General features: G+C 36.5%; 1 protein-coding gene across 2 annotated transcripts in view; it reads right to left on the reverse strand.

Moving 5' to 3' along the window:
- Positions 1 to 881: 881 nt before the first annotated feature.
- The window catches only part of LOC108685334 (unconventional myosin-XV), a 51246-nt gene continuing 35359 nt past the window's right edge, over positions 882 to 16768 (reverse strand). For both annotated transcript variants that reach the window (XM_018190073.1, XM_018190072.1), the window contains 7 exons: positions 9607 to 9983; positions 8766 to 9069; positions 5030 to 5610; positions 2772 to 2904; positions 2494 to 2698; positions 1834 to 1970; positions 882 to 1744 (listed from right to left, as the gene is read on the reverse strand). In XM_018190073.1, the coding sequence (XP_018045562.1) occupies positions 1511 to 1744; positions 1834 to 1970; positions 2494 to 2698; positions 2772 to 2904; positions 5030 to 5610; positions 8766 to 9069; positions 9607 to 9983 (1971 nt within the window). In that variant the 3' untranslated portion in view covers positions 882 to 1510. The remainder of the gene's footprint in view (positions 1745 to 1833; positions 1971 to 2493; positions 2699 to 2771; positions 2905 to 5029; positions 5611 to 8765; positions 9070 to 9606; positions 9984 to 16768) is intronic.

Consider the following 16768-nt stretch of genomic DNA (forward strand, 5'->3'; position numbering starts at 1 on the left):
GCAACAATCGTGAAACAAAATTCGTTAAGTCCAAAAAACATTTACATTCTCAAATAAAAACCAAAGTATTCTACATTTAAGTTAAAGTTAAATAAAAACTTTCCTATAAACTTAGGGAACGTTTATATTGGCCGTAACCATATATATATTTCTTTCTTACAGTCGAATGAGAGAGGAATACTCGAATGTGATTGATCAATTCTTATAGATTATACTGTTACGATCAATATAAACGCTCCCTTACAGTTGATTATTAAAAAGATTGCAACTAACTTTTCGATGATTTTTTTTTTTTTCAGAATGTATAAAAATTTTGAGGATGCAAATGACCTCTGAATGCATGTGAGTGGTCATGATAGACCGTATATTACTGCTAGTTGTCAGTACATTATAGTATACATAACGGGAACTGTAGATTTTCACTACTGGCTAATATACGAACATTGATAGCTTTTGCGTATTCTAAATTATAAAAAAAAGTATTGCAACTTTTTAATAACTGGCTGTACATAACACAATATTCATTTAATTCGAGTCAAACGTAATTTTAGACAAAGCAGTAAATTTTGGACTTAATCATTATGTACACGTACATGTAGGTACACGCGCTAGATGCCACAATGCATTTATACTTAAATAGTTAATATATATAGTTAATATATAAATGTATATAAATAAATTAGAAGGCCAGCTATCTATATCACAGGACTGCGATAATTTTGAAACTTCATAAGTGTCTTCCGGTTGCTTTTATTATAATTCATATCTTTATCCGCTATCTTTAAAAGTTTAAGAATTTTGAGAGTTTACTTCGCAGACTTGTGCGATAGTTGGGATTGCAAGATAAAAATCGGAAAGGAATAATACATCTTTTACACATAAAAATTTCAATATAAAGTTATTATTTTTGTTCACATCTCGTACTCCTATATGCATATACGTACAATTATTATTAATCTGATAACATATAATCGTTGCATGGTTAGTTATCTGTTCGACGCTCATCAGGGCGTGTGTTAATATTAGTGTTAATAATATTACACCGCCACGATGGATGTAATTTCTATTTATGTTTATTCGTCTCTTGTCAATGTTTTTGTTTATGAACTTCTTAAAACATATAAATAATGCTATACAAGTCCATCATTTCAAGTTATCCGAAAATTTAGATACTTTGAGCTTTCATTTTTCTTCTTTACAATCCTTTCTTTCAGCGCATTCTACAAATATCTTTGATGACGGATTAGCTCCATCGTCCATTAGAACAAAAACATTGGAGCGGACTTATCCTACTTGGTACCCGATGTAACTTGAATTTCAAAATGTCGGTGTCTCACGCAGGCCACGTTAAGAACAATACCGTAATTTATGTTGGCTTACTCGCGGCGTTACATCTCACTACGTTACAGTACATTAATCAAGAACTTAACTTGATTACCATTTTGCAAATTGACTAATCCGGATCGGATATCGGTCGCGAAGGAAGAACGCTGCGTTATCGTGAGGAAGCTTATCTCATGCCGAGCCCGATGCCGGCTCCACTTTGAGCATTAGACGTCCTTTGCTCCATAGTGATATACTGCCTGATAAGGCGAGAGATTTCATGAGCCTGCTCCGTCTGAAGTCTAGTGATACGCTGTTGCATCAAATTGCCGCACTTCATGTCAAGATAGAGCGTGCCTTCTTCAGACTTAACCTTCCTAGTGGAGATTACTTCAGAGTAGGGATAATGGTACAGTGTCTCCTAAAAGATGCCAGATGATTGAATTATACAAAGAGGAAGATGCCGTTATGTGAGAAAAGATGAGCATCTTAAGAAACGGAACTACTTACATGCGTGATTAGATCTATGAAATGCACTCCATGTCGATTGAGAGCGAGAATATGATCGGCGCCCTTTTCCTTGCCCTCAGGCACCCTCTTTACCGCGAAGAAACTTGACCCGAAAAGTGGCCACTTAGACAATATTTCTAAAGAAAAAGAAAACGCACATGTATATTTAATATATTTATCAACGACAATTTTTATCATTTTCTTAAATAACATTTTGTAAATTGTTATTGTTTAAGTTTTTATTGTATATTAAAGATATTATAAAGCACATACAAATTTAAAGAAAGTGTAAAACATCTTTTATCGTTTATATGTTCGTGCGTACTATAAGATAAACAATTTTTTAAACGTAAAAAAATAATTAATGAATTTTAAGAAATTAGTTTTAAAAAATTCATATAATTTTTGTTAAATTTTTATATATAATTTTATAATTTCTCTCTCTCTCTCTCTCTCTCTCTCTCTCTCTCTCTCTCTCACACTCACTTTCTCGCCTTATCTTCATAAATTTAAAAGAGAAAAATTCTTGTGAAAAATTATGAGAAATTTTTAGTAGAATTATTAGCTGTTACATATGTCATTTGTCGCAATAAAATAAGTTAAAAGAATAAACTTTTCCAGTTTCTTGTAGTTTCAATTTAAAGTCTCGAGTTAACTCACCGAGCACTTGCGCCTTGCAAGTAGCCGCCGAAGAGTGCTGAACATTGTTCCAGGCTTGTTGAACCATGTTAGACCATTGTTGCGGTCTGGGCTCTCTCAAGCTGAGCGCTGTTTTTGGCAACAGATATTTAATCTCCTTTGTCGCGGGTTCGTGCGTCATGTCGGCCGCTCTGTGTAATAGCGCCGCTATTTGCGCCATGTCATACTATAAAACACATGTGTCATTAATGGATCGTTGTCGATCGAGCTCCAGGCATGGAGGATATTGCAATACTCACAATTATTTCCTGAGGTAAATGTTCTCCAGGTAAAACTAGTAAAAGTCCTTCTAGATAATCAGGAGCAATTTGATTAAATACAACTTCTATATACAATGCTGCATCCAGCCGTAGAGGATAGTACCAAACAGATCTGAAAAGATAAAAAAAAAAGATACTTTCAAGTCTCTAAGGGAGACATTTTTGAAAATTTCTGCACTTTTTCAACATAATTTTACGTCAACTAAATAAAAATTAAAATCAAAATTATAAGAAGGGCTACGAGCTAGAGTTACAAAACAAGGAAAAATAAATTATAAAAATATAAATATTACAATACAAACGTTTCGACATCTATCGAGTTTCATTTTCAATTTGTTAACAAATTCTTATAAATCTATCGCTTAATGCATGTATCCGCAAAATATATAAATACATGTTAAAATCTAAAATGCTCGCCAATATAATCCTTTAGTTCTTCTTAAAAATACAGATCCCTCGAATAGTAAGGGCATTTTTTTTTTATGTTCTTTTTATTCTTGTAAAAATTATCCTATTGTATCATGTTATCCCAAGATAAAATTCTCATTGTCGTCTTATATTGAAAGTATTCACAACAAAATAGAAGTAACCATAAGAAGATCTATAAAGAGACCACAAGAAGTAACTGTAACAGTTCAAGTTCACAAAATTATGTAACTGTGCAATGAAATTAACAATATATTGTGTAAAAAATCTTTTTATGTGAACACTTTAACTTTCAGTGAAAGAAGAAAAAATAATGACAGTCGCTTATGGATTCCCATCTTATAATTGAGCAAATTGCAATCAGAAGAAAGATATACAAAGACAATTTAGCGTCTCAACCAAAAAAATGTAATTAAACAGTGTACCGCAACACAACAATAAAAAGAGACTAATAGAATAAGAAGATGTCCAATGGAAGGAGAATAAGAATAAACAATTAAGAGGGGGAAAGAGACTGTATGAATAAAATATTAGTTAGAATATTAGAGAATATTATTATAATGAATCCGTATCATTTTGCTTATTAATTTCATGTTTTTGCCTTTTAATATATACCATTTCCGAAATTAACTTTTTATTGTAGGAAGATTCTATATTCAAAATTTTTACGTTGTCCCAAATTTAAATTTATGACTTTCCTTTATACGATGATTAGAGATAACCGATGGAGGTTTAGTTGTTTTGTTAATGTCAGAAACATGCTCAAGTAGTCGTGTCTTCAATCTCTTAGTTTGACCTACGTAACTAATAGTTTGAATTACATAACATCACAGTCACCACAAATCTTGTAAACAACATTTTGATTGTGTAAAGATTCCCATCTATCCTTACCCTTTTTAAACTTTTCAAAGTATTCGGAATCGTATAAGCTAATTTGCAATTGAACATATTTGCAAGCGGTGAAAATTTTTCAGAAATGATTTTGACGAAATGAATTATGGACCGACAAAAAACTTATCTTTAACTTTATTGATATTAGTAATAGTAATCTTATTATGAATGAAATTTAATTCTATTATGGATCGTAGAAAAACTAAATTGTAATGGACATTCATTGTTTAAAAAAATATTAATTAAATTGTTTTTTTGGAACCGAGAGTAGCACAAGCGGACAATTCTGTCTACGAATTCATAGATAACGCCTCTCTTGTGACAAACTGGATGGTGTGAATTAAAATTAAGGAATCTGCCGGGGAGATAGCTTTCCGGTATCTGTCAAAAACAAGTTTCCCATCCTCAACAATCAGTAGCATGTCTAAAAAAACTTATTCTATTGTCTATATCAACTTCCACAGTGAATTGCAGTCTAGTATTTAAAGAATTAAATATCATCTACACTCTCAGATGGAGCACCCAAAATAATGTCCACATATCGAAAATAAAATAACAACCGACAGGGCAACCTTCCAATCGCAATTTCTTCCAAATCTTGCATAACCATATCAGCAACAATAGGAGACAAAGATAATTCCATGGAGGTCCCGAAAATTTGTTTATAAAGTGTGCTATTAAAAATAGAAAAAGTGGAATTCAAAACCATACGAAAAGCTAAAATTCATTTAACAGTATTTTAGTTTTTCGATATAAAATTTCATCTCCTGACGACACTAATAAATAAAAATTATTCATTATAATATATACTTATTAATTTATATTAAATGAAAATTTAATGCTTGTAGAGGGAATATTCTACAGTTTTGAATTGATAGATAATAGAATTGATAGACAATAGAATATACAAATCACCATACCTGCAAAATATTAAGTAGAACACTTGATGGTTTTTTTGGAGCTCCGTTGTTACGTCTAGGACGTACTCGTCTCTGGCCAACGGCATGGTGAACGCATCACCGTCGACGATGCAGTACAGCGAAAACTCGTCCATCTCGTTTGAGTTTCTTACGGAAATGACGTTGCACATCTCCTCAATAACATCTTGCACGACAGTCGTGCATTTCGTGTTAATGACCCGCTCGGTGCCGCCAGGCAGCCGATAGATTTGCCTCTTCGCGTTTCTGCCCGCGCTAATCGCCATGATCTCCTCCACGCTGGGCACGTTCTTGCGCCCGCCGTACTTCACGGTTTTTCGCAGGTTCTGCAGACACACCATCGCGGTACCGTGGTAAGCGCGACGCTTATCGTACGCCGCTGTTTCAAGGTACTTTGTCAAGTAGGGTCGAAGGCCCTCACTGCACGTGAAGTAGGCGGCGATAATGCTGAAGATTCGCCACCCACGCTGGCAACTCTCTGGATTCGGGCTCTTGTTATTGGTAGTCTGTTTCATTAGTTGACAATAAACCTCGTCACGCAGCTGCTCATATTTGTGACAATGCTGTGGACACGCACAAAGATATGGTTTTGTTAGGAAAACCATGTCCTTCAGCACGAAAGAAAGAATAGATCGCTATTATAAAATTAGCGCGAGAAGATAACGGATAATAACAGATAATAGTCAAGTTCCGTTTCTTATCAGAGATTTCAAAGGTAAATCTATGAAGAACAGCAGTATATGCAAAAATTATTTAGAAAAATACGGAATACTTTTTATTTTCTATGCACGTTTCTAGAAGGAATTAAAAATAATTCTATGGCAAATCGAATCTAGCTCAATATAAACTGTGACGTGATATTTTTTATCTGTCACTTTGTCGCGGATAAGCCAAGTGAATCCTAAATCCCCGGCTCATGAGGATGGGCAATAAGCGTGCGGGCCATCATTCAGCCACCATTCACCTTAAATTTATTTTTATTTATTTTTCCTACTGAATTTTTTTGCATTATTTTTCTGTGAAAATCGTTGTCAGGATCGGTAGCTGTGTGCGTTGATTGTGCTGAAGCTGTCTCACCCAGTGCTACAGGGAAGAGGACCCCCGAAAAGGACCGTCATGCTGAGGAAGCTCTGGATTACGCCCTAAATGGCGGGGGCGCGCAAGTTGTATTGCTCTTTTTAACTTGCTGTCTATTATTTGCGCTCTTTTAGTGAACTCTTGTTTTAGAGAAAACGGAGGATGCTGAGATGTCAGGATGAGATAACTTTTCATGAGGACAATCAGCTAGAATGTCTGTTGAGAAGATCACGGCGGAACCAAAGGCTCGAATCAGAAAGGAACGATCTAACGCAGGAAGAGCTCCGTGCGAGACAAGAGAAAACTATTCGGGCAAAATTTGGATTTCGCGCCAAGTCGCGGGAAATACGTTGCTGCCACGGGCTCACGCGATTCGCGGGATCGCGCAGCGCCGCTATCGGTCAATTAGGCGCCAGGAGGTCTCGCTCCTGCTAAGCAGCGCGGCATACCCCTGTGCATCCCGCTGAGGCCTGCCGAAATCACTTGTATTATGGCAGGAGCGTGATGCAGATTGTGAAAGGATCCATTGAGGGCAAAGAATGAGCTACCGATAACGAGTTAACGAAAGTGAACCGAGCGAAATACACAAAGAACTGAGATGAGCTCCTCGAAGGAACGAGAAAGAAGAATCGCCGGTAAGCCAAGCAAAATTCTGTAAAACCGCTGAGCCCTAATAACGTGATTTCGAGCGAATAGCATGTGCTGAATTCGAGCTGAAAAGCTGAGGCCCGTATAGGGAGCTACCGCGAGTAATTAATTTTTTTAGTTGCCGTTTGTCGTTCATTCGAATCACATAGATTTTTTTATTCAATTCGCATAAAGCTTGTCGCCTTCTTGCCACAGTGAAGTCGCCGCATCTCGTTAGTGTGATTGTATGTTAACTCGCCATTTTGTATTGTACGCCGCCGTTTGAGTCGCATTTCGTGTAGAGAAAATCATTGACGTCTAGCGGAAAGCCCGTGTTTGTTGCTGTAAATTTTGATCGACTGATGAATAATTGGAATAATTCTCGCAATAATCGCCTGTTCACGTTCCTTGTATTGTTTTGTGCTATGCACTCGATAACTTCCGCTAATAACAAGCTCATATTCGCGCCAAGACGAATTATTGTTACTACAATAAATTGCGTACTTGAATAAACGCTTATAATCGTTTTTCTTATTAAAATCAAATATGTTTATCATTTTCTTATTCTTAAAAGGAAGTAGTTCTTATTTATTCTCTCGCCTTCCGAATAACCTACCCCCGTTGTCCATACGGGGCTGAGCAGTCGGTTGTCGTCCGTCGCATTAAAGAAATATTGAGCATAATTAGTCGAGATTTAGATAAGTAATAAAGAGCGATACGCTCACTCGTGCCTAGCGCCCAACTACGAGAAAAAATTCGTGATAATTCAGAGTAGCTACCGACTTAGAATATCAGAGTATATTCATTGGCTGTCGAATTGCGATCACAGAAAAGCGACTGCTGTCAGTTAAGACTACGATCACAAAGCTTACAAATACTCTATAAATAACACACTTTTTGTGTTTACAATGTATCGTCTTTCAATTTAATTCGTTAAGAAGAAACTAAGGTCTTAAAATCAGAAACACAGAAAAACGTAAAACAATGAGCAATAATATCACAATAGCGAATAGAAGGCAATGCTGTTTGCGTTCTCTATTATGATTAGCCGAATCGTTTATTGCTTATGTCTCATTGCCTTATATATTTCTATGTGTTTCTGGCTTTAGAATTTTCAATCAAATTTTAAGAATAAGTTTATGATTAATATAGGCATCGCCTTAAATTTTTTCAACTATATAATTTTCTTTTTAAGTAAATATTATAAGAAAATCGACCGAGAAATGTTCACAAAGAAGCAAAGAAAGCTGTATTCGGTCAAATATTTTGACACCTAATAATAATTTTGTGTGAATTTTACAACTTTCAGTTTAAATAAACTGTGCGCCGATTATTATTTATTAATCTTGAAATATAGTTTTAAACTAAAGCTAGAATATGTAAATAATTTGTATATAATATCATAAATTAAATTGACAAGAAATTTAATATTACTGATGCTAATGAGCATCTTTAAAATTGTAGGGAATTTATTGCGAGAAATATCATCTCAGCCGGGAATGCCGGGAATACTTATTTTATTTAAGTTATAAATTGCACAATATGACTTCAATTTTTTATCGACGTCATGAAAGATCAGCATTTCCAATTACTTTCTCTTACATATTGTTATATATTTTATCCATTATTTATTATTTAAAAAAAATAGCAATGGCTAAAAATTCCTGTATAAAAAAATATATTACGTGACTCCTTTCTACCTTTTTTAAGCTGGAAAATACCTTCATAAGTATTTCTAATATTCTCCAAAACTAATTTTGAGCTTTAGGTATTTACTCAGGTCTCTCATCAGTCAACATCCGAAAATAAAATGGGAATAATTTTGATTTAGCTCGAAATGAAAAGGTTACTGTATACAAATTTTAAGCAAGATGTAAACAATAAGAAAATCAACATTTTTTTATTTGTTACTGTCTTTTATTTGTTACTGTTTTCTACTATGATTATCTGATTCGCTTATTGCTTATATCTTACTGTGCTTATATTTTTTTGTATGCCATGACTCTACTCTTACCATAAGGATGGTGTAGACGCACTTGACTTCACTGGTTTCAGGCGGCAATGGTTGGTCCCCCATGTATCTCATCAAACAGAGAAAGCATTCCACGGCTAAAACACTCAGATCAGCATCCAGCCTGAGCAGACTCTGCTCGATGGGAATGGTGGAGTATTTAACGAGATCCACTTGTTCCTTCCAAGTCCATTCAGCACCATCTTGTTGTCCTTTACTCTTCTTGTTTTTCTTTTTGCTCTTCAGTGACTCGATCACCTTAAGGGATCCGCTGATCGATCCATCCGCGGTTTTTAACATCTCGAATCTGCCAGATGCATACGACACGTTCGTAAAATTAAATTCGTTCGTTAAATTCGCTCGCTCACTTGCATTGCACGCGGACAAGACTGTCGATTCCTCGATACGAGTACGGAATCAGAAACGGGACACGGTCGAAATAATGTCGCGCGGCGTTTATTCTCAACACGATTCGCTTGCGTAATAGTTGCGTAATCGTTAATAGTTATTTCGCATTCATTTCCATATGATCGTCGAGTTACACATGCATTTGGTACTGAGTAAAACTTAGAAAGGAGGGAATTTATTTTAAATCGGATGTCTCATTTCGTCGCGATTTCTCGATTCTAGATAGATTTTTATCAGTTTCCTTTTAATTATAACAATGAGTAACAAACGACTTTTAGAATTGTTCAGCAGTTCAGATTGCAATATTAGCAATATATGCATTCTTTAAATAAAATCGATGTTCTGAGACTGAATCGATCTTGATTCCTCCAAAATTATTCTCCATTGCTTTACAAATATATATGCTGCGTAAATTATATCGGGAATATTGACTCACTTTTCTGTGCTTTGACGGAAATTCAGCATGGCGTATTGCAAGAGCGAATGTTTGCCGTCATTCGATACCACCGGTCCGCTCTCATAGATACTGTCCTCCTGGAATCGAACATTGTCATCCGGTTGCCGCCATTCCTGACTCGGGCTCAATCGTTGGTTTTGTAGGTTTTTCTGATGGTTCGCTTGGTTGACGGCCGACACGTGATTGGGCACGCGACTGATCGGTACGTGATTCTCATGCTCAGAAATTACGTGATTGGAATGATTGTGGGGCTGACTGTGATTCGTATGATTTGCCTGCGACTGAATAGTCTTAGTGATTTGGGATACGTGATTCTCATGATGATTGATCCTCTGTAGATGCGGTTTCTGATCGATCTGCAAAACAAACAAGCAATTCATACATTGATCGTTGAACGCTTTTGACTAATTAATTATTTTGAAAAATGCAGTCACATAAAATTAAAATTATAGAATCAATATTAAAATACGTTCATACATACTAAAAGGCTCCTAGTTTAATTCTTAATACAGACATTTCTGGAGTGCGACTCTGATGGTTTTATCAGGGATAGAGATATATTTCAATCACAAGGAATAATCACTAATCATTGATTGAGCATTTCTTTTTGGTCAGCTCATTGAGGAATAAGTTTGATATAAATATAAAGTAACTATAAAAGTAACTATTATATTAGTTACTGATTATAGTTACTGATTATAAAAAAAATGTAATTAAGTTATAGATGGAAAGAAAGAAATTAATTTACAATTATTGTAAAAAAGTAACTCTATAATTATGTAATTTCATTACAAGTAACGTATTATTTCCCAACCTTTTAGAAGTTTTAGAAGTTTGTCTCTAAAACCGTAATCACATTAGTGATTGCGCGATTATAATTACTTTTCAATTACAACAAAGCAATCAGTGACTGCTTTGCTCTAAATGGTTAAAAAGTAATCGCCAATCGCACAATCGTTAGTGCAATTATGGCTTAAGATCCTGGAATGTTCTATACATTGTCTACGTTTATACTCATTGCTTATAACTTCTTTTATAAATCTTCGATGTTAGCAACAGATAGTTTTTTAAGAGTCTATAGGGATGCGATTCAAGCGTTTTACATTGCTCGAGGTGCATCGGGTAATCGCGAGAAGCAATCTCATTTACGAGCTAGCAAGCGAATTCATTCTTCGCGCTTCTCTATTTCTCTGTTTCCGCGCCGCTCACATTTCCTCTTTTTCCCGATGATACGGTATGATATGAAACGCGATCGATCTTAACACGCAAGTAAACGAGTTCTTCTCGCTGCGGCTGCGCCTCGCCACGCCGTACCGATCGTGTATCGCAACCTGGTAGAGGAATGCGATATGACACGACCATCAGGTGTAAGTGTTTTCTTCTTTTCAGATCTTTGTCGTGCAAAGAGATGAAAAAAGGAAATGTGTGACGCCTATATAATTAATTGCAACTTCCGGGCTGTGCGTGATTTCTCGGGCACAATTGCTGTGCCGCGGATGCCAAACGCTTCGGCAAAAGAGGCACCGGGTCACTCTTTTTAGCTCCTCTCCGCTTTCGTTGATTACGAAGATATACGACGGAAAGTAGGTGATTGCATCCTGCGTTTCTTAATATCCTCATGTATATCTAAAAGAGGATGGCTTCTTCGATGTCTGGTAGAAACCCGATGCCTCACATGTTACACAAAGTTTCTCCTTCTTCCCCCCCCCCTCTCTCTCTCTGTCTGTCTTTTTCTAGTAAGAAGAAAAGATCGATTACGATCGCTGATGTCAAATGGAAATAGTTCATTAATGCGTTAGTAACAGGTAGAGCTATTCATATCAATTTAGAAGAAAATGAGGAAAAATTGATATTAGATGACTTTTGCAAGAGAAATCCAGTAGAACCGGAGATAAAACTGTACAGTTAAACTTGATAAGAGTATCAAGCCTAGAAATGTGCTAATTCTTTATGACACACATCGCAATGATTTATGCGGAAACAAACGGATAATCAATTTAATAATCGTTTAATTTTAGGTCGTATTTTTCTCTAAATATATAGGTAGTGTTCCAAAATTCACTGTTAGCTTTAAAAATCTGTAATTTACATTACATGCATTAGATTTTCAACACTAGTGATAAATTTTGGGATACAATATTGGAAAACCGATTTTGCTGAATATGAAAATAATGAATATGAATATGAAAATAATTTTATTGGAAACTCAAATTGTAATTATTGATGGAATGTTGGAAAATCGCGATTTCAGGCAGAGATGTAATGGTCGCACGATGACACCGAGTATATCGATACTTTGAAATCGGCGAGAATGCGCGAGCGGGATAAGCAGACGTCGACCCTGACCTACATAATCGTTTAATGCACCGAGGCACGACGTAAGACGTGGATGCGGTCGCTGCGCGTTCAAGTAAACCATATTGCGACAGATATAAGCGCAACGGTCTAATGATTTCCGCGGCGACTGCTGTTATTATCGAGACATAACTGTGATGTAAAGAGGTGCGAAGTACGATGTAAGCGGGGGATAGGTAGGCGAAGAAGTATAAGACAAATACTTATTGCGAAAACGGACTATGTACTACGTGACGGCAATCGGGAAGTTGTTGAAACTAAATGTTATTTTCTAATGAGTGGACAGAGCAAAATAAATTAAACATTGCTCTGCGAAAGACACTCATTATTTTTATTACTACAAAAATTACTGCGGAAAGTATGTATATTATAAAAATAAACATTTTATAAAAATTCGACTCATTGCTCGGTAATACATGTTCAAAAATTATGACATAAATGATCATTTTTGGAATTTTTCAAAATAATTAAAATAATTAATAACTTTTCCTCGTAATTAAATAATAAAATAATTTAAGACATCCTAAGATGTTTATTAGAAATTTATGCGAATTACCTCTCAGCTCAAGAAAAGTCAAATACCGTTACATCGCCTGATTAATGTAAGTTTTTTACTTATACCTCGCTACACACACCTGAGCCTAGTAACTATTTATTATAATATGTGAGATATTCGCGCTCCATTTGATTTCATTTAACAGTCCATTTGATTTAATTTGTCCCGCGTGCAGGAGCTTTGAACGCTCAGATTCTTAAGGTAATAATAAACGTGACAAATGGAATACGCGACCTGATAGCTCTTGACTTTCTCATCTAATTTCTTCAAGGTCTCCTGTATGGTGTTGAGCGTTTTGTCGCTCGTTTTGTCTTCATTCTGCATTTCGTCATTGCACGTTGTTGCATCGGTTTGCGTCCTGAGCTCCTCGAATCTCTTCAATATTTCCCGAACGCTTAGCTTGTTGCTATCCGCGTTTTCTTCAGTGATAGTCTCCATCTTCGCTAGCTTGCGTTCACCGTTAGTCCGTACGATAATCTGCTCGCCGTCGTACAGCTCCTGAATCAAATTATCGTTCGTCCTTGGTTGTTCCTCTTCCTTCGATTTCTGTTGAATCTGCTTCTTTTCTTGAATATTTTTCAAGACTGCTGTATTCTTGAAATTTCTCAATTCGCAACCTTCCTCGAGCCTAAGTTGTTCAATAGTTGGCTGATGATCGTTCGCTCGCATAACTGGCTGCAGGACAGTTTTCTGGTCCAACTTGGACACATCTATTCTAGGAATGTTTTCATATTCGAACTTTTGTTGGTCAAAAGATTCCTTCTTGAAGGGTTCCGAGATTTGTTTAATGTTTTTGTTTACGTCCAAATGTTCAAAGTCTAGCTTTTTTTTTTCTTTACTGCCGTCTTTCGCGAAGAATTTGATGAAACCGTTTCTCTTCCCTTTGCATTGTCGGTCCGAATGAGATGCCTGTTCCAGAAACGCACCAGAATCATCGGTGTATCCACATTCATCGCTACTCAATTCAGACTCAGAAGACTTCACTAGAAGACTATCGGGAGAGTTTGTTTTGCGGTCGTCATCAGAGAGATTCCTGCCTATAAAGTTACCTTTCTTCCGATAAGCTACTTTTGTGTCTTGTATCTTTTCATAGTGTCTCCAATAACCTTCATTTAAACGACCGAATGGATTCTCGGGCATTAGTCTGCGTTCCCTTGGATCCTTTCGAGGATCCAAGATGTCTTTTTGAGCAAGATCACTAAACTCGAATTTACGCAAGAATTCGGAACGACGTACGATTCGCTGCACGTTGCTGAAAGACTTTGGTTCAAACTTATGGAATTCATTCTCCGAAGACTCGGAATAATCGGTGAATTGATTCAAGATATCCGGACGATGTTTTTGTCGACGTCGCAACGTCGTCGGCAATTCCGCCCAGTTGCTGAGTAGTCTCCTGGAGAACACTCCTTCGGTATCAGATACTTCTCTCTCCATGATAAAGTTAGGAGATAGATTTTTAACGGAAGGCATGTGTTGATGTTTAGAAAGTGGCTACGACTCGTATGGTGTGTTGGTCGATGCTATTCGACTAGCGAATTCTGTACAAAGCTTTTCTAATTCCAAACAATCGTAATTTCACTCGGATCTTCCGAAGGATGTAGATCACGAATGAAGGACCGTCCGCGGAACATCGTGAGAAAACGCCCGGAAGAAGACTCGTGAGATCCGGCTGAACAATACGCACTTTTAATTATAATTGCCTCGCGCCAGCAGGCTCTCCCTTGCTACAACGGGCGAGAAAGCTTTCATGCTTTCTTAGAATCGTCACTTTGCGTCAACTTTGTGTTCGCGTCGTCGGGTGTTCGAATTTTAACGAAGGTTTGTTCGCAAATTTCACTTATATATTTGAAACGTCTATACTCGTTTCAAGTTTCACTCGAAGAAGCGACTTTTGCGGAATGGTAACGAGGTAAATTTTTACTTCTTTTTTTTCTTCTTTTCTAAAAATTGGTCCTGTCTCGCACTCGAAGACGATACGGCCAATAACAATTCTTTCCATCCATTCTTACACAGGTACATCAAATAAACATTATTAAATAAACACAAAACTTTGTTGAAAGTGATTACAAAAGGCGGTAAGTTTCGTCCGACATTTTCAAAAATTTTAATGTCCGTATTTGACGACTTGTCCAATGCAATTCACAGATTTTTATCGATGAATGACGGTTGTCGCGCGATAACTTGGAGAAAGAAACAACAGACAGTCGAGCATGATCTCACTTACGCAAGTGCGGACCTTTCCGACCTTACTGATACTCGCGCAAGATCGTTAGCGATCGTACGATCCGCCGTCGCGTTCCGTTTATCATTACTCACCGCCGTTCTTACACTGTTGTTTTTACACGGAGCGTGAAAGGCACAGGTCTCATCCGCGGTAGAATAATCGCTGCTGATTAACTATATATTCGAAGCGAAGAGCCGTGCATTAACGATCAGCAGACATTATCATTATATTAACCTTGCTGGGTGCTGCGAATTATACAGCTGCGTGATGTCGAGTCGAAAGTCTTTCGACGAACGGCATGATCATCAAGTCGTTTTTCACTATGATGAGAGCTAATATAACTTAAGTTTCTTAATTCTTTATTCATTTTGTAAAGTCATGTTGATGTGATCAACAGACATATTTGATATATCTTCTTGCTCTAAGAAATTGCGTTTTTGCTTAATGTCTTTATAACTATCAATTTCAGTGTCAAAAGATCGATGAAGGAAGATATAACTTCATTTCAGAAGTATTCAAGCTTTTTAAGGTTGTGCACTGTGAACTGGAAGATACACGTTTTCTTTAATAATCCTTCGTTACTGAGTTACTGAGTGTTTTTCCCCAGAAAATTAGCTTCGGAAGTCTGAGAGGAACTACTATTATTTCTTACTGACTTTGCGATCGGATTTGTTTCTTCGCGAGCAGATTTAAATCGGTGGATTCTCGTATCGAGTTTTGGTTCCGCGCGGAATTCAAGTTGTTCGTCAAAGATACGGGATATGCGAGTGCTGCGGCACCTGCATGGCACGGCGGCAGTCGATGAACTGAAGAGCCGCGGCCACAAGGCTTTCGACTCTAAGGCAGTCCAAGGTACCGCCGTTCTTTGCCGGCTACATTCTGTTAGCCGATGCCCCTTTGGAAGACGGATATCTGGGTCGGGCCCCACCATGTTTCTCGGTATGCATGGCGCATACGCTAGGCATGAACAATCATGCTGCACCGCTCTTACTGAAGAGGTACTCTTTATACCGCTGATCTTGTCCGATCGGAACAAGTACGTTCTCGATGTCGAACGAGATACAAGTCAAGGAGCGTTTTGCTCCATCACTGAGACCTATCTTCTTCTTTAAACATAGAATTCCGAGAGCCAGATAAAATTGTCCGAAAAAAATTTTTTTCGCCCGAGAATAACGAAAAAAAGTATTTATCTAAATGCAGCGGTCTTTTTTTCATTAGCGGAGTGAAATAAAAAAAAATATTGATAAAGTGAAAACACTTGCAGATACACAGGTCGTCCCAGTTTCGCACCTGTTATTATCCGCCTTTCTCGAAGGAGCTTCTTAATATTCAGCGTTTTGTAATTAACTCTCAACATTAAAATTTCTGTAACTCTAGAGCTCAGCTCTCTCGCGTCCTTGTATCATATTGGAAAAGTCTGATTGCATTAATTGAAATTCGAGTACATTCAAAAGTACATTACAAAAGTACAAATCAAACTTTTTCGTCTTATCGAGTAAACTATATAATTTTTGCGCAATTATAAAAAACAAGATTAATTTATTTAAACAATCTAAATGTTATGCCATTTTGATTCAATATTTGTGAGCTATCCTCAACGAATGAATGTGATGATTTAAGTTAAAGAATACCGCATCTAATCTATGTCTATAATGTATATTTTTCTTATACATGCTGTGATCCATGCTTGTAAAGCAAATATTGATTCGTTGCTAATTCGTCCAAATGCAGTTCCAAAGTTGGTTAGTAATATTGCATAAAGTACAGCAACGCAAATCCATCAAAAACTAAGATAATAAGCGTCAAGATATCATCATAATGATTGTCGTCGATTAATAAAAAGAAGTTAAATAAAAAAAAAGAATGATTGCGAAAAATGAATGTCACCGCCGTTTAACATCTAGAGATAAATATTCTATAGAAAAAATTTTGTTTGTTTTGAGATTTTAATTTATATTTTATGTTCAAATTTATATTTTAAGTTTGATGGTTTAACTCGGGAATAT

Source organism: Atta colombica, unplaced genomic scaffold, assembly GCF_001594045.1.
Source record: "Atta colombica isolate Treedump-2 unplaced genomic scaffold, Acol1.0 scaffold150, whole genome shotgun sequence".
In the NCBI taxonomy this organism is placed as follows: Eukaryota; Metazoa; Arthropoda; class Insecta; order Hymenoptera; family Formicidae; genus Atta; species Atta colombica.